The 22,145-nt window shown below is 39.6% G+C and overlaps 1 protein-coding gene across 15 annotated transcripts; it reads left to right on the forward strand.

Moving 5' to 3' along the window:
• The first annotated feature begins 161 nt into the window (after nucleotides 1-161).
• On the forward strand, nucleotides 162-20,986 carry ZNF207 (zinc finger protein 207). Of its 15 annotated transcripts, XR_011005249.1 has the most exons (15): nucleotides 163-345; nucleotides 1,769-1,895; nucleotides 2,331-2,469; nucleotides 3,019-3,186; nucleotides 3,844-3,919; nucleotides 4,415-4,462; nucleotides 6,263-6,363; nucleotides 7,393-7,553; nucleotides 8,331-8,423; nucleotides 9,614-9,856; nucleotides 10,534-10,696; nucleotides 10,845-11,028; nucleotides 11,250-11,329; nucleotides 15,434-15,488; nucleotides 18,925-20,986. XR_011005249.1 is itself a non-coding variant. In XM_068209723.1 (13 exons), the coding sequence occupies exons 1-12, from the start codon at nucleotides 305-307 to the stop codon at nucleotides 11,003-11,005; spliced, it is 1,521 nt and encodes a 506-aa protein (XP_068065824.1). In that variant the 5' UTR covers nucleotides 162-304; the 3' UTR covers nucleotides 11,006-11,028; nucleotides 15,434-19,908. The 15 variants fall into 15 exon arrangements, 10 of the variants coding, with proteins under 10 accessions (XP_068065824.1, XP_068065823.1, XP_068065822.1 ...); XR_011005250.1 differs by lacking the exon at nucleotides 11,250-11,329 and having other exon boundaries at nucleotides 162-345; XR_011005251.1 differs by lacking the exon at nucleotides 11,250-11,329 and having other exon boundaries at nucleotides 162-345; nucleotides 18,928-20,986.
• Nucleotides 20,987-22,145: the final 1,159 nt, after the last annotated feature.

Here is a 22,145-nt window from a genome sequence, read left to right on the forward strand (position 1 = left end):
CGCCGTGACTGTTTCTGGGACACGCTCAGGCTGTCCCGGCAGAGCCCTTACAGCCTGCCCTACAGACTGCGCAAAATGGCGGCGGCGCCGTGAGGCGGCCCGGTGGGGGCGACCGCGAGCGCGTCACGTGGGCGCCCCCGCGCTGCTGGCGCGGGGCGTTCTGGGAGCTCGGAGGCCGCAGCGGCGCCTGAGGGGGCTCGGCCGCCATTTTGTGCCTCTCGCTCGGTGCGGGGCGGCCGCGCGGGCGCTGCGGCTCTGAGGGAGCGCTCGGCTCTCCTGCTTTGTAGGCCGGGGTGACGCCGCCATGGGCCGTAAGAAGAAGAAGCAGCTGAAGCCCTGGTGCTGGTATCCTTCTGTGTGGGACGCGGCGGATGCAGAGAGCCGGGTGGGGGAGGGTAGCGGCGCGGCCTGGCGCGGTCGGGACTCGGTCCCATTCCGTCTCGTCCCGAGATGGGGCTCAGCCCTGCTCCCCACGCTCCTTACGGTTTGTCTCGGTGCTTAGCCCTGTTCCAGCCCTGTGCCCTTCGGGATGGGGCCCGGTCCGTGCCCTCCCTGCGCTCCCCACAGCCCGCACGGCCTCAGGCCCGCTCCGCGCCCTCGCCGCGGCCGCGGCCTCCCGCCCGATCCCTAAAGCCGGCACAGCGGGAAATGGAGATCGGTCTTTGTTCCTCGCGAGGGATGAAGGGAGAAAATCTTGCTACCGATAAATACATTTATTCACGGAGTGAGGAGGGATGTGGTTAAAAGAGCATTTTTTTAAGCATTTTCTTTTTTTCTTCGTGAGGGGGGGAAGTTTTCAATTTGTAATTGCTGCATCATGATCAGGTTTAATTTTTCAGTATCCAGAAGTACTGGTGGATTTTTATTTGATCGCTTCTTCAGAATGTGCTCACTGTTGTGGTGTGATTACAAATTTACCTTCTCACGTTTCTGTCCTCTAGAATTGCTCAATAAAGAAATTTAAAAGGTGCTCCGAGGTATTTTACCATTTTGTCTTGGAAAGCATCTGTGATTGTTGCAGACATTAATTTATTTCACGTTTTGGAGGAAGCAAAGGACACATTATGTTAGCAATGTTAACATTTTCTTAATAATAAATAGCTAATGTGCGTTCGTCTCACCTAGGAAAATGTGTGAAGTGTTTGCTGAAATATCAATGCTGACCCACAGAAAGGAAATGCAGTTAGCCTCTTCTGTTACGTGGATGTCCAAAGAGTTCTTTGCTTAAAATATTTCTTTTTAAAGCAGAGAAATCTTCAGTTACTGCAGTAAATTATGCTGTGTCATAAAAATGGATAGCTGGGTAACTGGAAGAGGAAGGGAATTTTTAACTAAAACCTTTGTTCTCTTTTATGATCGTTAGTTACTGGTAACTGATTAAAGAGGCACTTCTGAGTGATTTGTGTAATTTCCCTTTTGCTGATTTCAAGCCTTGTTCTCCTTTAATGCTGTAGCAGCGTTCACACCCCTGAAGAGAAAAATAGGTAGGACTTGAAAACCATGAGTCAAACAATACGGAATCAAATGATGATTCTGATTGCGTGCAGACACCGTCCCACTTCTGTACCTGTTTAAAGAGGCGTGTGCTGGACCGGATTAGGATGTTTGCTTTCAGACATCCATGAAATATTTGTCACCCTTTGACTGCTCAGAGATGCTTCTTGTGCCTTTCTTTTGCTTCAGGAAAAATCACACTGGTGTTCATTACCTTAGTCCTATCTAAAAGGTCACTTACAGTATTAAATGTTTCCTTAACAGTCTTCAATAGGTACTGTAATAGGGATTTTGATGATGAGAAAATCCTAATACAGCATCAAAAAGCAAAGCACTTTAAATGCCATATATGTCATAAGAAACTCTATACAGGACCTGGTTTAGCTATACATTGCATGCAGGTAAGGAGTTTTAGATTTACGTGAGCTTCTCTTTACAGCATCTGAAATTGAAATGAAGTGTCCTTAAGAAGGGCGGGTGGGGGCTTCTGGAGTCTATAAAACTGGTGAGAAAAAGGCAGCAATGGCCTGTTTGCAGCACAGGAGTCGTGCTGTGTCAGCAGTCAAATGGCTGCTGTGCAGCAGAGATCTTTCTCAGGAGTTTTGTAGGAGTGAAGGAATTGTTCTGTCTGGTTTTTCTAAGTTTATGTAAGCTGGTTTTAGGGGGTAATAGTAGATACCAGAGATTAGGATGCCCAGATCAAGAAAATTCTTGGCCAGAGAGATTAGTCCCATTAAGGATGTTCCTTTTAGTCTTGAAACTGCCTGAAGAGCACAGAGAATTTACCCTGAAATGTGGTCAGCAGGATTTGTTTAGGTTGTTTTTTTTTTCTTTAGGTACATAAAGAAACAATAGATGCTGTTCCAAATGCTATTCCTGGAAGAACAGACATTGAACTGGAAATCTATGGAATGGAAGGCATTCCAGAAAAAGACATGGAGGAACGGAGGAGGTTACTTGAACAAAAAACTCAGGGTAAGGTGTAATGTGGCTGGTTATCTGTTACTTCCCTGGTGTGTTCCTTACTCATCTGTGGCACTCAGTGAGGGTAGGATTTAATGTGTTCTCTGATGGCAGCTCCAGGCATTTGCCAGCCACGTGGGAGGGATTTTTCCTTTCCTATTCAGAATTAGCTGCTGCCAGAGCAGCTCCAGCAATTACCTAATGAATATGGGCATGGTCATTTATTTGTGGGGGTAAGGGAAGGAAAGGCTAGAGGTAAAACTATCTGATGATTCTCAAATGTTTCTTTGCTGTTCAAGCATACCTTTGGTTGAACTGCTTTGAGTTATGCTGGGCAGTATGATACTGGCGTGAGGGCAGATCCCTCTGTATGTTCAGGGTAATGGCAGTGTGAGTCGTGTTCCTTCCCTTTATTTGTGGCTCTAGGTGGGCTCATACAGCATTCTTTCGTTGTATTTCTGTGACCTTTTGAACACTGACAAGGTTTGAATTTTGCTAATAGTTAATTTTATGGAATATAATTTGTGTTCAGTTTGACCATATGCATTGTACTGTCTGCAGAGAGCCAGAAAAAGAAACAACAGGATGATTCTGATGAGTATGAAGATGATGAATCTGCAGCTTCAACTTCATTTCAACCCCAGCAAGTTCAGCCACAGCAGGGGTACATTCCCCCAATGGCACAGCCAGGTTTACCTCCTGTGCCAGGTGCACCAGGGATGCCTCCAGGTGAGAGGGTGTGTTATGTTAGGTAGTTGCTGAAAACCTCAGTAGAAACATTAATTGCTGCTTGTAAACTTGAGCAGTAATCTGCCCTTTTAACACTGGGTCACAGAATAGTTCTGGGAGGTGCAGATAAGTAGTTTCTTCATTTTCTTCCCCTGTTCTGTGCATGAGCACATCTTCCTTGGTGGACTAGATTCAGATACCTAATGCTGGCATGTAGATTGAAGGCGTGTAAGACAGGTTAGTGCTTCAAACAGAAGTCTACCTCTGATACTTGTTCGTGGTATTTATAACAGGCTTTTGGAAACAGGGCAGAGCTGCTGTGTATCTGGAGACTTCTAACACAACAGGCCGTTCCTACACAGGCCACAGATGCAGTGAGGAAAGAATTTTCATCAGTGAGTGAAGAATGGTCTCTTGTAACAAGATGTCTTCTTTGGAGACCACTGAGTAAATTCACAGTCTTGCAGGGCTGAGGACGATCAATCAAAGTCTGTTTTGCAGATAGTACTTATATTGCACTGTTAGTAAGCAGTATTATTTCAAAACGCAATCTTTTAAAACTTTCTGTAAAGCATTTATCCAGTGTAAACTTATTAGATGATATGTGTTTGCAACTGTATGCTATCAGAGTTGTTGAAAATTTATTTTTATTTTAAGGTATACCCCCATTAATGGCAGGTGTTCCACCTATGATGCCTGGAATGCCTCCAGTTATGCCTGGAATGCCACCTGGGTGAGTAGCAAGAAAGATTTACTATTACATGTTCATACTGTGCATTTTAAAGTGTCACAAAAAAGTAAAGCTAATTAAAAGAATGTACAGTAGGGAATTGTGAACTCTGTGACTTAAATATTAAGACTAACCAAAGAACTGGATGGCTGTAAACCAACATGTAAAATATGGCCAAACTGGGTGTATGTATAAAGTATTTTGCCTTTCTCCTGACTTAATAGTTATTAAGTAGTAATATATTAGTATAAAATTTGGTTGTGTTGGTTTAGAGCCTTCTGTGAGCCACTGTTCCCTTGTGAATTGCACATGTATTGTGCATCTGGTTATCAGTCATCAACACAACAAGAAAAAAAGTACTGGATAATTTATATTTTTCTTGTATTTTGGGCAAAAGATGTTGATTTTTATGCTTGTTATGGGGTTGACACCATACCCTATCACAATGTGTTTGGCAATTCACAGTTAGATTTTTGATTTTGTCATAAATTTTCACAGATTACATCAACAGAGAAAATACATGCAGTCATTTTGTGGTGGAAACATGTAAGCATCTCATTAATGTAATTCTAGGTACATTCATTATGCCATTTTATGTCATGTTTTTGATAAGTTAGAAATTGTTTTACTGAAACCCATTGAATATTGCCTAAGAATTTGGGGAAGGTGTCTAATTAGGCTTTGTTACTGTATAATACATGAAGGTGTTATGTTTTTATCTAAATGAATATTACAAAACTGTATGTGAAATGCATTCTACAAAATATAAACCAAATAGACCCTTAGAGACTTAAAGCCTCTCTTGAGCCAGAGCTTGAACAGCTCTGTGTGCTCGATCCTTCACACTGCAGGACATTCTGCAGGAACTCAGTTTAATCTAAACTTTAAGTTAACTGAGGTGAAAGTGCTTTGTCTTCTGAGACATAAATATTGATTTAACAGCCTTTGAATTTAAAAATCATACCATAGTTGAACATGGTGTGGATGCTCATCAGGACTAGCTTTTCTGGGTGGAAACTCAATAGAATTTAATCGGGTTGTCTGACACTGTTAACTTCAGGTGAATGTTATGTCACCTGTAAAAACACAAATGAATTTGCCAAAATTTCACTGCATTTCATTTTGGGAGGAGAGGGTGGTGTTGCATGATGCTTTTGTCTATTCTAATACAAGGTTTTGCTTACTTAACCTGATTAACTTTTGTTTAAAAATGACCAAAGAATTAAGAGACACAAAGCAACTTCGGTGATAGTGTGACACCAGTTCTAGCACTATCTGCAGTTTCTCAGAAGTCATTCTTCTGGGGCAGCAGGCACTGAGCATCCAGCACTTCTTTTGATGTCTGCTGGGTGGCAAGACTGACTTTGCCTTCTCCAACCAAAAAAGGGACGATGGGTCTGTGTTCCCAGTCATTGCTGCTTCTGCTTCTGCAGTGGTTGTTCCCTGTGTAGCAGTGATAGATGAGTTGAGAGCAGAAATCAGACTTGCCAGAAAGAATACTCACCTGTTCATGGGATTTGATCTGAAAACCACAGTGGTGAAGGTGTCTTAACTGTCTACAAACAGAAACTGCTTCTTAGTGGGGTTTTGGTTTGTACTGGAGTGCTGCAGATCAGCTTATCTTGCTCGCTAAAGTAATAAACATTCCTTTATTTTGTTTCCCTAATCCATTTTTGAATGTCTGCTAAAAATTAAGCAAAATTAAGCTTCGATTGTTTGTTCCCTGTAAAGGGCTCATACATATTCATCTAGGAAGAGAAACCAAATGGTATCTTTTTAAGGTGAAGAAAAAATGTTACAGTGAGGATTTCTCATATTAAAAAACCAAAATCCCACTTTATCATTAGTGTATGGAGTGTTTTCTATAATTGAAACTCTGGAAGCTTTCTTGCCCTATGAGCTCTGCTTTTATCAGTATTTTTTGTATGGTACTACAGCTCTGGGTTATCTGCCAGTCAGTGTCAGAGGGGAGCAATAGCAGCTGTACAGTGATTGTAGTGTGATAGGAGCTAGCTGGTTTTCCTGCATTCAGACTCCATGAATGTACTGAGATCAGGTTCTTGGAACACTGCTGCAGCTTGTAGTCTTGAGAGATTTCAAGAGGCACTAGTTCTGGAAATCTCAGAGGAATTGAGATCTTGAGAAATTAAAGTTCAAATAAATATTTGGGGTTTTGGGTGCTGGGTTATGTTTTGGTTTTATTCTTGTGGAGTTGGTTTGGAATTGCCTCTCTTGAGAGCTTCTTGAAATTACTTACCATTATTTTTTATCTAATACAGGGATGTGCCAATTGTCTTAACACTTTATCATGAGTGTTCATACCAGTGCTCATTGTCTTTTCAATAGGATGATGCCAATGGGTGGAATGATGCCTCCTGGGCCAGGAATCCCACCTCTTATGCCTGGTATGCCACCAGGTAGGTCAGGGTTGTCGAACTCGTACTATGGTGAGAGTTTAATTCTATTTATTTATTTCCACTAAGATTTAGAATTTATGTAAAGAACATAAAGACTTATGCCACCACACACCACTTTGATGTGGTTGGCCTGCCACAGAAGCCACTCTTGTGCAGAAGTGGTTGATTTATGGCTTCTGATTGCAAATAATTATTTTAATTTTATACCATTGTTAAAGTAGAAAATAGAATACGGTTTTTTATTTTATTGCACTTTCTCACATCATTGTGTTGCCTGGTCTCTCTTCATCCCTTTTTTAAATTAATGTTTGTGGCTGTTTGGAAAACAGTAATGATTGAAAACGTGGAAAGTGGGGAATAGTCGGGTGGTTTACCTAATCAATGAGCCTGTAGTGTGAAGAAACTTAAGTGACATTTTGGTCTCCTACCATAGCTAGAAGAGATGTTTGTTGTGCAGCTCTTAAGTTGCCCTAAGTTCCTTGGGTGTTCCACCTGACCAGCAGCTGGTTTGCTTGATGGAACCCATGGGAGCTGCTAACTTCCCACTGACCCTGTCCTAGAGCTCCACACCCACCAAATGCAGATGTTGTGGTGACACTACAAAATGTCCCAGTCCACTTCACTAATGACCCCAGCAAAGCTGGCAGTGTTTCCGTCACAGTTCTGATACTGTTCAGAAACAATTCAGTCTCTCTTAGATTTTGTAACAATGTCATCCGTCCTCTTGGCAGCATAGGTGCAGTGTGTCAGAAACAGTTACTGCATGAATTGTATTGGTTTATTGAGAGCATAAACTTCATTATTGCAGCTTTAGTAAAAAACAACTTAATCTAGATTTGCTCTGAAGTATTTGAGGTTATTGCCTGTGTATGGTCATGCCTGTGCAGCAGACTGGTGACTGCTGGCGTTTCCCTTTGTCATGTTTTATTTTACTGTTGCCTTAAAAATACATCTTGTAGTGGGAAACTTTGTTCTAAGGAACACTGGGAGCAGGATTGTCTAAAGGAATATTTGTGCTTCCTGGAGCCTGATCTGCCGCCTGTTGTTTGTGGTTTGTAGGGATGCCCCCTCCTGTTGGGCCTCGGCCTGGCATGCCTCCAATGACACAAGCACAGCCTGTTACAGCCCCGGGCATTCTGAACCGGCCTCCAGCTCCTGCTGCAACAGCACCGACCCCACAACCTCCAGTTACTAAACCACTCTTCCCAAGTGCGGGGCAGGTAAGGTATCACAGAGCCTGGAATCTCTTGTTATATTCTTCAAATTGCCACTGTGTCAATAGTGCCTATTTATTATTGAGGAGGCCCAAGAAATGACTGGTTGAGGTTTTTGCTTGGGTTGATGTTTTATTCAGTGTAGTGCTTGAATGAATTTTAAAAGTTTCTTTTGTTTGTCTTAAAACAGCTCTGAAACCAGATAGAAGTTCTGTAAGTTCTGGGGAAGAAAGGAGTAGGCAAAACACTCTTAAACGCCTTTACGTTTGTCTATAAGGGAACTTTGGGTGGGTGAGGAGATGTGTTAGCTACAGCAATCTGATTGCATAGAACTCTACCTAAAATTTCAACTTAAAAATCTTGACGTGACTTGTTCTCACTCATAATGGGCTCTCTACTGATAAATGGACAAATTATTCTGTAGTATTGTTAAACATTGCCTGAGTTAGGAGGTTTTTTCACTTCAAAAAGTTTAGGAGTAAGGCAGTGTAGTGAAAAGTTAATTTCCGTGTTTTGGGTGGGAAGTGGGGAATTGATAATGGCTTGTGACCTCTTCCCTTTGAATACACTTTTTCATGGGTCCTGGAGTTCTTAGTTTCAAGTATGTTGCAGAAGCTTTTGTAATGTACTGCTTGCATTTTGGGCTTCTGCAGGGAAGATACGTGTTTACAAAAATACAGTCCTTTCATAAGAAAGGACTTAGTGTAAGAAATCCTTTCATCTGGATACTTTCCACCCATTTGTTTGGAGACTTTTCACTGTTTCCTTTCTTTTATGCTACAGATGGGGACACCTGTCACAAGCTCAAGTGCAGCTTCCTCCAATTCAGAAAGTCTCTCAGCATCTTCTAACGCTCTGTTTCCTAGCACAGCACAAGTACGCAGGAAGTCACAGTTTAAAACAAATTGCTTTGCAACTTAACCCTTTGGACCGTTCTGTAAAACCTAAAATTGACTAAACATCTTCAGATAATTTCTGTTATATTCCTGATTATGTTTAGCTGGTAAAACTGCAGAGTCCTTGATTATGAGTTGCATCTTACCAGAAATAAGCATGTCAAAGTGCCCAATTTTTCTTAGTGTGAAAGAATGAAATGTAACATCCTGGTTCTAAAGGGTTAAAAGAGCATGAAAGCAGTTAAATGCATTTTAGTGGGCAGTGGTTAGCTTGATGCATGGTGAAGGCTTTTTAGTTCTTGTTGTTTAGTATGTCACATCATAAATGTAGGGAATTTTAAATTTGCATTATGTGCAAAATGTTAAATATTTTTTTGATTGGGAGGTTCAGATAATTTTAAATAACCAGTGACTAGAAACAGAAGCATTCTCTCATAACTAAGTTTTGCTTTGGAGATTGCTGTTACTTTAGAGACAGCTTTGCAAAACAGACTTTTACAGGGTTTTTGTAACAGAAGAGTAGGAGAGATGAAATGTTGAAATCTCTAGTGGACCTGTCACCTGCTTCCATTGATTCTTCATTCACAAATAAGATTAAAGTTCTGTAGGTAGACATAGTACTTCGTGAAAATACTGCAATGTGTTTACAGAGAAGAACATTTAAACCCTGACGCAATAGAGCTTTCTTAAATAATTGATTAAAATATTTCTTATATACCTAATTTTAATAAATACTAGCACTTTGAGCTGTACTCTAAACTAATGGTTGCTGAAATCTGTTAATTTAGTGAAAGACTAATGAATTTATGCTTGGAGGCTCCTAAAAATAGTGATTCAGGAAAGATTTACACATTTTCCAAATTCAGTGTTTGAGATAAAATAGTAGGGTGTTTTTTTTTCTTTGTTGTTCCTTTGTTGTGGTGGCTTTTGACCTGCAGATTTTAGACTTTCCTGTGTGTGTGTGTATACGTGTACATACTGGGGTTTATTTTGTCTTGGTTTCAGTTGCTCTAGTATGCAATAAGGCTGAAATTTACTTTTGTCAAGCTTGTTATAATTATATATCTCACTGAACATTTCAGAGGTCTAACAGTCATCGTTTAAGTTTTCTTAAATGAAAGCTTTCTTTATTTGAGAAATAAATATTGACCTGTCTCTTGTGTTTCACAGGCTGCAGCAGCTGTGCCAGGGCCAGTTGGTACTGATTTCAAACCTTTGAATTCTACACCCGCGACAACAACGGAACCCCCCAAACCAACATTCCCGGCTTACACACAGTCTACAGCCTCAACCACTAGCACGACAAACAGCACTGCAGCTAAACCAGCTACATCTATCACAAGTAAGCCTGCTACCCTCACAACAACCAGTGCAACCAGTAAGTTGATCCATCCAGATGAGGATATATCACTGGTAAGTTAACATATTTTCATTGTCTTAATGAAAAATGTGATTTGTGATTATATGGCAGGTTGAATGGAATTTCGTCTGTGCTCTGCATTACGTGTATTTTAGTAATGGTGAGAGGGCAAACTGTGCAGAACAAATGTAACTGAGAGAACTTCTTTAACTGCGAAGTGATGACTGGCATATTGGCAGTGATCTTGATGCAGTCTAAGCCTTAGTTTTGGTGGTGGTGGGAAATCTCTCAATCCAAAATACAATTTGGATTTCTACTGCATGTGTCTTAAACTTGAAGTTAACTAGGACTGGATAATAAGTGTAGAACAAAAGATTGAACAGCTTGAAGTTGTTTTGATGCTATTACAGCAGTTAGAAATATGGAATTTATTAATTAAAAATTAATATTAATTACAGTTCAGAGATCTTTAGATTTGTGTTTTTAAAAGAAAAAGGCTAGGAGAAAAGGAGAATTTGAGTTCCATGCAGAATGCTTGAATTGGTCTGTATTAAGGAAGAAAGTCTGCAGAGAGGGGGCAAATCCTACTGCTGCTGTGAAATGTTACTAGTAGTCTTTTAGCTTGTAAAGTAGTTAAAACAGTTTAGTAATCTACTTTGTTGCACCTCTATTTACTTTGCTTTTGGTGAGTTTTAACACAATGTGTTGTGATTGTCTCTTCTGGTTTTAGGAAGAGAGAAGGGCACAGTTGCCTAAATACCAGCGCAATCTTCCTCGACCAGGCCAGGCTGCCCTGGGTAATCCACCGGTTGGACCAATTGGAGGTATGATGCCACCACAGCCAGGAATTCCTCCACAACAACAAGGAATGAGACCTCCCATGCCACCTCATGGTAATCATAAGTTTCCCAGCTTCTTGTTTTTGGAAAGATTTGTTGCCTATGCTAGCAGGGAGGGGTGAAGCTTTTCACAAAATGCACTTCTCACTATTAAAAAAAAATTTAAAAATTATTCTTTGCATCTTAACTATTCTGTTTATAGGTCAGTATGGTGCTCATCACCAGGGCATGCCAGGATATCTTCCTGGAGCAATGCCTCCATACGGTCAGGGACCTCCGATGGTGCCCCCGTACCAGAGTGGACCTCCTCGTCCTCCGATGGGAATGAGACCGCCCGTAATGTCGCAAGGTGGCCGCTACTGATGCTCCTACTCACGCTCTAATAGGTTTGGAGATTAAACCTTTTCTCATCTTGTGCTGTTAATATAGCCGAGCTTCCGTCAATTAAGGCTTCATTGTGACTTTTAAAAAAATAAGTATCTTCCCACATGCAAGGAGCTATTGGACATTCTTATTTTACATGGGAAAAATTATTTGGAATAATAACAGGAACTTTTCCTGATGTTGCAATTTATACTGTATGGCTTCTTTTTCATGTTTCATCTAGGTTTTTAGAAGTGAAGTATAGTAAATATGGTTCGTTAAATTGTGAAGGCGCTGGAATTACATGAACATACCACCTTAAAGGCAAGTTCTGTAATGTTACGTTGCTATTTGTGAAATGATGCCTTCACAGCACTTCAAGTGCTGTTGGACTTCATGTCCCCAACATAGTTTGGTGAGGGCTGTAACTGTTCCCAACTACTTGTACATTAAAGTCTGAACTTGTAACAATATTTAATGTATTTAGAGTTCCTCCTGTTCCAGGGTTTAAGTAAACTGACCCACTAAGGTCATGTGACTTTTCTGTACTGTTATAAACTTCATTGTAATAAAAGAGGAGAAAAATTTATATGCCTTTTTATTCATGACCAGCTGTGGACAACTGCCTGAAAGGTTTGTACAGACGCATGCCGTGGTAGCCATTGGTGTAATGAATACAGTTACTGGTGCTGTTTTGATAAGTCTGAATTCCTTGTTCTAAAAAGGCACTCCTTAGCTGTATGCCTGAGTAGACAAAGACCTGTACACTTATTAACTGACTCCTCAAAACGGAGGCTGCAGGAGGCACATCCTGACTCTTGGTTGTAGCTTCTCTTAATGCATTTGTTTCTTTATTTGTGCTTTCTTGTCCTCAATAAATTTTAAATGATTTCTAGTCCTGGCACTTGCTTGTAGGATGTGACAGTGCTCTGAGATACATCCTAGTGCCAGGGTATGTCCCATTAGTTTACTCTGCAACTGACGCTTTTTAATGTGCAAGTGGAGGTGAATTTTAGGATCCTTTTAGGTGAAGATTTCTAGAAGCTTAGGTGCATGGCACATGGGTGAGTGACTTCCAGTTAATGTATTGGAAGTTGACCTGCAAAAGAGAAATAGTAGCTTAACCCTCTTAATGCATAGAAGAGGCAACGCAGACAAGAGTAATGTGTTACATGCTGTATTTTTACTTTAAATGTTCAGATTTTCATGTTTTGGCAGTCTCTGAAAGGTGAACCATCTGTAATGATCTGTTGTGTGCTATGATCAGATGTTGTCTGAGTTTTCTTGAGCCGTTCAGTGAAAGTTTCTGGAGTAAGAGACCTTCTTTATCAAAGAGACGTCTTCCCTCTAGGAATTAGTCATTTCTCTGTTTGTAAGAGTAGAGTGACAAGTTCCTGTTAAGGTTGTAATTAAGTGACATCATGTGTTCCTGTGTTATACCTCTGATGAGAATGTAGGAGACTTCTTGGAGGGGAGGGAAGTGAGAGCCTCTCTGGCTTCTGAACAGGGAAAAAAGAGGGGTGAATTTTTCATTTGCAGGTCAACTTTAAATACATGTTCCAGCCTCAAGCCTTATCTGCAGTTCAATTAATGGGGATATATCTTCTTTCAGGTGAGGTAGAAGGATCATCAGCATTTTTGTGTCATTATATTCATAGATGTTTTTGTAGATGGTGGAAGTTTTTCACTTAATACTGAGCACTATGGCTGCGTTTCTTGGAAGTCTTAGGGTTTTGTAGCTGCACTCAAGCACTTCATGTGGCTTTTTACTGTACTTTAAAAGTGCAAAAATAACAGTACAGCTAAAATATTACATTGTCTCAGCTTCTGAACTGTGGTCACAGAATGTCTCAAAAGCACTAGAGCATCCAGTGCAGTTTAGTTACAGCCGAATGGCCTTAGTTTAACCATTAAGAATTGTTAGGGACTTCTTTCTGAAAGTGTTCAGTTTTAAGACCATAAGTCCAAGCCTCTGTTGAGAAGCAGTTCTCTCTGATCACTGGAATCTACTGATCACCTGTCAGATGTGCAGTATTTGGCTTGCAAATGTGCAGAGTGGGGCCTTGATGTCAATTCTTTTGTTAGCTCTTCATCTTGCTTTAGACATAAGTCTAACAGATAAAACTCGTTTTGCTGAGGCAACGCTTTTATACTCTAGTTTTCTACTGTTTACCTAATTAGGATAATTACAAAACACTGAAGAGATTTTTATGATGTCTTACATTTGTCCTTTTTATAATACTACACATAAAATTTGTACATTATAAAGTAATCTTAAGTACTGCTTGTAAAACTATAAAACTTCTTGCTTTTTCTGAAGATCATATTGCTGCTCTAAGGATGCTTTGCCCTTCTGCCCCAGCCAAGTAAATTCCTTCTCCCTTTGGTGTCTTTCTGTAATTTTCCGTATGTTACTTTCAGACCCCTACTTTTCCTGGGATAAAACCTTATTGCATGCACTGTTAACTTGGCATATTCTGCAAGTTGTATTCATTAAGTTTCACTCCTTTAAACAGTGAATGTCTCATTCTGATAATGGTACCATTTTGTAGCTAATACTGCGTAGACTTCAAGCTTGAATGCATTTTAAGAATAATCTTTCCTTAGCAGTGAGGATGTGAAAACCCCTCGAGTAAGTACTGCCACATGTATTTCATTGGTACTTGCATACAAGCAGGTGAACAGTTTTTCCGTGATTTTCACGTGGATACTTCATTTCTTGCTCCTGTCATTCCTGTGCAATAAGAGCTGTGATGTGGCTGCCTTCAGTCTTCAGTTATTTTTGTCTCTTGTGTGATTCTTCTGTAAACAGGCAGATGTTTCGGTGCCTGCGTTGTCTGTTGGTCCCTGCTTTCATTTCTTTGGATACTGCTTCTTAGTGTTCAGAGAGTTGGATTTATGGTGCATTTACCCAAGAACAGTAAAACTACTTTGAATGTAATAATTGCTTGTATAAAGACAAAGACTTGGTTTACAATACCAAGTGTAATCAACGTAGCTCTGCCAGCAAAATCCCTGATGTAATGCAGCCATGAAAACAGGGTTTTGCTTTAGTTAATCCTTTCCTGGAAAGAGATTTCGGAAGCCTTTATGATTACAGAAAAGCGTATCTTGTGTAGCTGTTGCAGGACCCTAGTGATGTAATTACATAGGCAGAAGCTTTGTTTTTTAGTTGTTGCCTAAATTTGCCACGGCAGATCTTGCATTAAAATTCAGACTTGCAAGTGCATTTTGACCAGTCTTGAAATTGCAATATAATGCAAATGTTGAATACAAAGGATTAGGCTACAAGAAAATTTCAGACACAGGTGGGAAAATAGGTTTAACAAAAAACATGCCAGAATTTATTGCATCTAGGATTCTGTAGAAGATTCTGTTATTTTATGCATGGTCTCACAATATCATAATAAGCAGCTGATCTTTAGGGCAGAATGGATTAGACTGGCATGAAAGAACCTTGAAAAAGCCTGGGTTTTTTAGAAGTCTTTATGTAACTCTTCCATACAGCCATTAGAATAGCCTTCTGCCATTGGCAAAGTTGCTTTAAATAAAATGCTATTTAGCTGGCATATGTAGGATGAAAATTTCTTCAGAGACCTTTGGATTACTTTTTTTTTCCCTCCACAGATGGTATTTTAGGTGCTGATAATAAATTTGAGGCTGGGCTGTTTCTCTAATACCAGTGGATAAATACTCCTCGCTCTGTGCATGCATGGGACAATGTAAACAAGCTTCTAGAAACACTTTCAGCTGCATCTGCCTTCTATGGTTTCTGCCAGTATTTTAGTCTGTGGAGCTCTTGAGCAGTACTGAGACAGAACTGGATAACTTACTATCTTAAAATGTAGATGAAATTGAATGGGATAGATTACCTACAGTTACTTTATAGGAATCAAATAATTCTGGATACAAAATGAAAACAAAAATACCAAGATTACTTCAGTTTTATGGACAGCAAGAAGGTCGTTATGACCTTCAGTTAAATTGAGACTTAATACACCAGTCCATGAGCTGGGGCTACAATTTAAAGTGGTAACTAATGACACTTCTTAGCAAATGTCTTAATAATTGTACTGGTCTAGTTTCTACACGAACACTAAGACAAGGGTGAACATTTTCAGTGGCTGGTGGAATCTTTAACTCAACTTTTCATGAACTAGTACAACAAATACTATCAGCTATGGGGAAAAATGCCCCGAGACAACTGACTGATGTTCCATTGATCAAGATACAAAGCAAAACAAGCTGTCCAATTTAGAAATAGCTACCAACTACAAAAAATACTGTTTGGACCTAGCAAAAGAGGTGCTATAGCAGTCATTTTCTTTTGTTTGCTTGATCACTGGAATTTTGTTAATTTTTAATGCATGTCTTTCACTTAATTGGGTCATGTTTTTTCTAAAATTCAAATTTTTCTTCTTCCTATAGCCCTGCCATAGGACAGGCTGAGGCAGAGTCTCAGTGTTGCCCTGTTCAGTCTGAGGCAAGTGGGATTTATTTTATTCATTCTGGGGGCTTTCACAGCTTTATGGCTGTTGGATATTTATGTCCCCAAACTTGCAGCAAGTTTGGTGAAGGCCCCTAAATTTATTTTAATTTAGGTTTTTTATTCTCTTTTGGTAGATGGGCTCTATATTAATATTTATCTTTTTATTATCACTGTGTTTTTAAGAGTCTTAAGGGGAGGGAACCTGTTTTAAGATGTGTGGGTACCTTTTCTCTTAATGGAATGCATTTCCTTCAAGGCTGCTCAGGTAGTCCTTAAGACACACTGCCCCTCCCCATCGTTCCCTGCATTGCATTTGTGCTGTATTTGTTTTTGGGTATTTTGTAGTCTCTGAATTAATGGCATGTAACCAATTATTAATGTTTTCTCTTCTGAGGATATGTATCTGTTGAAAAGCTTAAAATAGATTTGAACTAGTAAGTTAATTGCTCCAAAAATTTGTAGCCCAAATTACAAAATACAGTTTCTTTGAAGAAGGCTAAGATGTTAATACTGCTGTGTTTGTGAGCTGCACCTCAGCAAATATTAATGTAGAGCCCTGCAAAGAAATAGAGATCAGGTCCAAGTTGGTAACACAGAATAGAAGAGTGAGAAAAAGCTGCAGATTTTTCAGCTTGCCAGTTTCGGGGAGAACCTTTTCCTCAATCTCTTTTTCCTCCATTCAGGGAGAACTTTTTCCTCCATCTCAAATACATCAAATTCAAAAATGTTTTGACTATTGCAACAATAGTAAGAGTTGAAAAACTTTTCTTTTAAACCTTGTGAGATTATGTTGCATATTCAAAATCAGCTTTATTTGAAGTTCCTTCTTTCATGCGGTGCCTAGCAAAAATTTCTGCCCTTTGTGAAGAAAAAGGTGCTCATTCTCTCATCCCTCAGTTGTGAATGCTTGAGGTTACTTAAAGCTTCAGAACAGCAGGTTTGCCTAAGGAGGTCTTGCAGCATACCAGCAGTGAAATAGTAAATAAACAAATGTGGGGGTCTGGTTTGACTTTTTTAAAAAGTTTTTGAGATATTTTAAAAGTGTTTGGTGAGGCTTTTTCATGAGCATGGTTGTTTTATTTCTTCAAGATTTTGCTAAATAGTGACCCCTAATGGGATTTCAAGTAGTTTTAATTCAAGGATAGAGTTGTAATTAACTTTGAGTGGATTGCACATTGCTGTTGTACCCTTCTTTGTTTGTACTCTGCCCTTTGCAGTTTTCCTGTAGAAGGCCCCCCCAAAATCCCTGTCTGACTGGAAAATTGACATATCCATGTTAACTGTTTCAGAATGGTTATTGAGCATGGTCTTGCTTTGCGAATTCTCATTGTGGTGCTCCCCCTGATAACAGTGAAGATGAGAACAGCTCTTCAAGATAAACTACTGCAACTAGTACTTCTTTCACTTGCTTAATTTATAGGACCATTTGGCTTAGTTCTTTTTTCCCTAGAATGTCTAAGCAAACTGTTTAACTCAAAAGAATACATTGTGGGGCTTGTACTTCTCGCTTAAAGTATCTGAATCTCTTAGAGTCTCAAAATAAAAAATAGGCAAATTTCAAATGCCTCTTTGAGGGATGAAGTGTGTTCTTAGTTACATTCCAGTACTGCAGCTCTCATTGCAGCAGTTTGTGTATCACAAAGTTGGACATCTTCCTGTTAGTGAAATTTCTTTGCTAAAGATGGCAGTATCTCAGTGACGTGACTTTTATAGACATTAATAAAATGAGGTCTTGGAGTTCAGGTTTTTTTAAGCTTAAGTAGGGGCACATAACTTTTTTTAAGGAGCACGGGTTATGGATACTCTGCTAAATTGGGTAAAATTGCACCTGATCTATTAAACAAGAAAAGTAACTTGGAGATGTGGTAAATAAAGTACATATCACATATGAAGAACTTTTAAAAAATCTATACACTTGCAATCAAAACAATCAGACCAGGGAAACAGTGGTAGTGCCCGGGTTCTGTTAGAATGCAGCTGCCTGTGACTGCTGTTCTGTCTGTCATGGGTGGGCTAGGTTGGAAGAAGTTCAGAGGAGAGGAAGTCTTGGGCCAGCCGTTTAAGGGATCAAGATGAATCAAAGTGTTTGTAAAGCATAGTGTATATGAAGTTCTTTCTGAAGTTCTGAAAAACACTTGCTGAGAGGTTTCTGGCACACTGTGAGCAGCAGCTTAGTGCAGTCTTGATTGCCAGAGCACAGATTCCCAGTAAGGCTCTGTTAAAGGAAATGCAGTTTTACTGCAGCCTTGTAAGGTGTGGCTGAGGGGGCTGAGCACTGGAGCCTGCTGCTTTGGCAGCCAGCCATATCCTGTCCTGAACCACAGGATCCAGGGTGTTACCTTCAAGCCATTTGTTTCTGGCATCCTGCTGAGTCAGTTTTGACTGTCCCTGGTATGAATAATTGTCAGGCTTGATTCTTACATACCTGGACACCGTTGTGAATAGTGAGGCCCTTGTACCTTCTGAACAAGCTTACAATAGCTTCCTAAATTCTTGCGGGCTTCCTTGCAGTAGTGACAGCAACAGTGCTGTTTTAATGGCAGTGAACTTGACTTCTGCAGAAATACTGTCTTGAACTTACTTACCTTAAGGTTTTTCTTTATTGAGGGTATAAAGCAGTGAAAAAGTTTTGAGAAAATAGTAGCATTTTAATGGCCAGTATCATCCTAACTAAAAGCAGAAAAGCACATGACATTGAGAGCTTGAAAGCTTCCTTATAAATTCTCTTGTTAGCAGTTACAGTGCGTGTCTCTGACAGCTAACTGCCTTATATAAGGTTCAAGCTTCTGACATACTAAACTTTTTTCCCTTAAATTTTGTCTTAAATCTCTACCATATTCAGAAAAGGGGCATGGGTTGTAAATTACAGTTTCTGCTGTGCATAGTAGCCAATATGTAGAACTGGTTTTTGCTAACAGAAATTTTAGTTACCTGAAATGAATGCAGTGCAACCAAAGGAAACTATTTCACCATCTCCCAACTTAGGAGGTTATATATTGCTTTGAGATAAAGATGTCATGCAGAACTTCTTTCTTTTCTGTTTTGTTCATTGAATTACTTGAACTGAATTCTCTAGCTTCTTTCTTATAAATTTAAGTGGGGAAAAATACATTTTGCTCTTTCACTTGTAAAGTCCAGAATAAGAAAACACACTTTAAGACTTTAATGAAGGAACCTGGCAATGTAAGTATTGTAATTTCCTTTATGTTTTTAGTAGGCAACAGGTGACCTTGTTAAACTCATGGGTTATATATAAAAAAATCGGAAGGGCAAATTGAAAGTAGTTTTACAGTTGCCTTTACTTCACATGCTTTTCTTAAGCAACAAATTGCAGTAATTGAAGTTTGGCAGGTTTTTTTTTTTTTTAATAAAAAACTAAATTATGGATAAAACACCTTGGTTTAATACAATTTGTGTTTCTGTTAACTAGCAGCAGAATTTCAGCATTTGCTACTTACTGGTAGAGAAGAAAAATTCCACAGAACTGCCAGTACAGGTTAGTTTAATCTGTAAGTACCTGATGTTCCTATTTGAAATAATTTGTTCAAATGATACCACTTAAATACCTGAGGGGAATTTTGGTCTCTGAAATGTGATTGTTTCCTACTACTGATTCCAGTAGTGAGTGAACAGACTAGACTTTTCTGGAAGATCTGTAATGGATTTAACTATGCTTGTGGACAGTTAAAAAATATCTGCAAGCACCTTTAAGGAAAATTTAATACAGAATCTTGACAAGCAGCCTTTGGTGTTACTGAAGAATGTGAAAATCTAAAGTCAAAATCAGTGTGGTAACATGCCAGTAATTAATGAGGCTGTTTTTTATCAGCCAACCAGCAGAACCCTGTGTTTGTTGTGTTGGGGATTAAGCATTTCTGTTTCTAAGAATCCATAGCAGTTTGTAATCTTTCCATTTTCTTTAGCTATTGCTAATTACCCTTTTTACCCACAGATTTTTACTTTGTTAGGCTGGTAAGCCAGGAGCTTGTTCTTCTGTGCTTTTTAAATTACTACTTTTTAGTTCATTTCAGCACTTCAGGTGCTACCTACGAACATGGTTTTGTCCAACTGTTTGTCTTACATCAGACTTACTGCTCTGCCTCTACTTTAATTCTGCTCTATTCTATATTCCCAGAAACTCTTGTATTTTATTTCTATTGTATAGAACATTTTATACCTTAAAATAGGAAAGATTCTTTGTGAATGAATAAAAGATGCAGCTTTCTCTGGAATGGCTGCACACATTTTTTCTATTTAGACGTTGTATATCTCATCTCTACATATCAGTAGAAGAGATGAAAACTTTTTCCATGCTGTAGCATGAAGCAGAGATCCACAGCTGGATGGGCTGTAAGATTGTGCTTTAATTCACTTTTGAGGCCATGAGGTCCCACTCTGAATTTGAGGGGCTTTTGACATCACTGGTGGGTAATTACTTAGTCGGTACTGGGAGGGTCATAGTTACATGGTAGCTGAACAGACATTTCAGTTTCGCCAGCTCATCTGAAGGGTTGAGATGGGTTTATGAGTGACTTGCCACTTCCAGCAGAATTGCTCGTTTTAGGGTTCTGAAAACTTAAATGCTGCTGCAGAATTCATCATAAAAATATATACAGTTTGAAGGCAATTATATTTTCCCAGGTTTTAGAATAGTTACTCTTGCAGCCCATTGCCTGCCATCTTCTCTACATCAGTTCTTGGTAATTTACATTCAGTGGCTTTGTCTTCAAAATGAGCTACAGGCAAATTTCTGACTAATGTTGCATAGGTTTTTCTTCCTAGAAGGGGGAAAAAAGGGAAGTCATACATTAATATTTACAGTTTAGCTTTATCTCCATGTGCTTAATCTTAATTGCAGGTTTGCAAGAATGAAAGGGATATGTTGTTGTGTAGGTATCCCTTTTATTCTTGCATACCCTGTTAACAGAATGTATCTGTATTTCTTAAACCATCTGTGGTTGACCGTAGCCAGTGCTAGCATTACTGCAATGCTCAGTATTGAGTTGGAGTGAGTAACTGCTTTTAGCTGCTCAGTTGCCTTATCGAGTGCTGCCGTGGCTGGATGCAGACCTGCGCTACTTGTACACCAGCCTGGCAGTCAGTGGGGATAACTAAAGGGCAGAGTGTGTTCCATAGTGTCTTTAACAAAAGAAAAAGTGCATTTCTCCAGGATAGATCACAGTAGAGCTCTGCTAGAAAGTCATCTTGTTGTGAAACTTTAAATGGCAATTACTTACGGTACTTTTTGGTAGAATAAAGTTTATTTTCTTTTGAGATAGGACCAAAACAAAACTGGAAATTTGGACTTTGATTACCAGGTTAAATTGTAGCTCAACTTCTGACACACCATTAGAGCAGCTGTCCATTGTAAAGTGGTTCAGCAGTTTTCCCTCCCAGTTCTGGTACTGTGTATTTGGAACAGTTTGTCATTTCCTATTATTTCCTTAGACTCCTTGCTGACTCCCAATTGCCCTTTTAGAGTTTCTGGTCACTGTGCAGCAAACTCAAAATGAGCAAACTCCAAGCTGGTTTTAGTAGCTTCATAAAGGACCTTTAAGCACATGAGTGAATAGTGTCCCCTCTCAGTAGCAGTATGGCCACAGAAGTTAGTGTGTTGTGAAGGGGTTTTTTCTGTAACTTGATTCTGCTTTTGTGTTAACTGGTATGAAAGGGCTGGGATTACTGATCTTTTTCAAAAGACAGGTGGTGGCAAAATACTGATGTTGAATTTAATTCAAGAAAGAGACTGGTAAGTATGTGCATCACTTTAATGCATGCAAATCGTAGTAACAATAACAAGCTTAATTTTATAGTGTTCAGTTTACAAAGAAGACGAGAAGAAAATACGGCGCTAACAACATTTGCATCCACTGGGCACCCTCTCTGAACTGTTCTTCATATAGCCATCTGTAATGTGTGATCATTTTGTAACAGTCTCTGATTAAACAGAAGTGATCCACTGTTTCTGTGTATTTTTTTTTCTCCTGTTGAAAACCTATTTAAATTATTATTGCAACAAATGTTACGGTGAGAATAACTTGGCACCAGCTTTTTGATTCTCTGTAAGCTGCAGAGACTCATTTGTGTGAGCTCTGACTTAAAGTGGAAGACAAGTGAATCCATCTTACTAACCTGTAACTTCCTTTTGCTGTTGATCTGCTGTCCTGCTGCTAAGCAGATTATAAAAAGCCATTGAAGTTGGAAGAGTTGGAATATGGAGGAAAAGTTTCTAACAGTGTTTTCATAAAAGTTGGTGGCCTGGGCATGCTGGGAGGTGCTCTTGCTCTAAACCCTTTCTGAGCAAAGTGCCAGAGAGATGAGGTAGCTTGGGAGGTGTGTATGCTTGCACCTCCTGTGTATGGGATGAGAATGGATTACTGTGCTAGGCTGGTTGGTCTTATTTAGTGAACCCTGTTCACTCATAGGTTAATTTCTGAGAGGTGGTAAAGGGAATATAAACAGATATTTTAGTGCTATGACATGGACCACTTGCAGGCTTTTTGAGTTGGGTATGTGTGACAAGGAGGAGTTGAAGTAGAGGACCCTTCAAGTGAACACTGCTGCTGTGCAGAAGTTCTTAATGGGCATTTGTCCTCTGGCCCTTTCAGCTGTAGGGAAATCTCAGACGCAATTGGGAACTGCTTTGTACTG

This window comes from Anomalospiza imberbis, chromosome 19, assembly GCF_031753505.1.
Source record: "Anomalospiza imberbis isolate Cuckoo-Finch-1a 21T00152 chromosome 19, ASM3175350v1, whole genome shotgun sequence".
NCBI lineage: Eukaryota > Metazoa > Chordata > Aves > Passeriformes > Viduidae > Anomalospiza > Anomalospiza imberbis.

Bases quoted from the DNA above. Each gene is read 5' to 3' on its own strand.
- ZNF207 (XM_068209723.1), top strand. From the start codon at position 305: ATGGGCCGTAAGAAGAAGAAGCAGCTGAAGCCCTGGTGCTG. The intron at 1,896-2,330 runs GTAAGGAGTTTT...TTTTTTCTTTAG, and splicing joins TAGCTATACATTGCATGCAG to GTACATAAAGAAACAATAGA. The intron at 3,187-3,843 runs GTGAGAGGGTGT...TTTTATTTTAAG, and splicing joins TGCACCAGGGATGCCTCCAG to GTATACCCCCATTAATGGCA.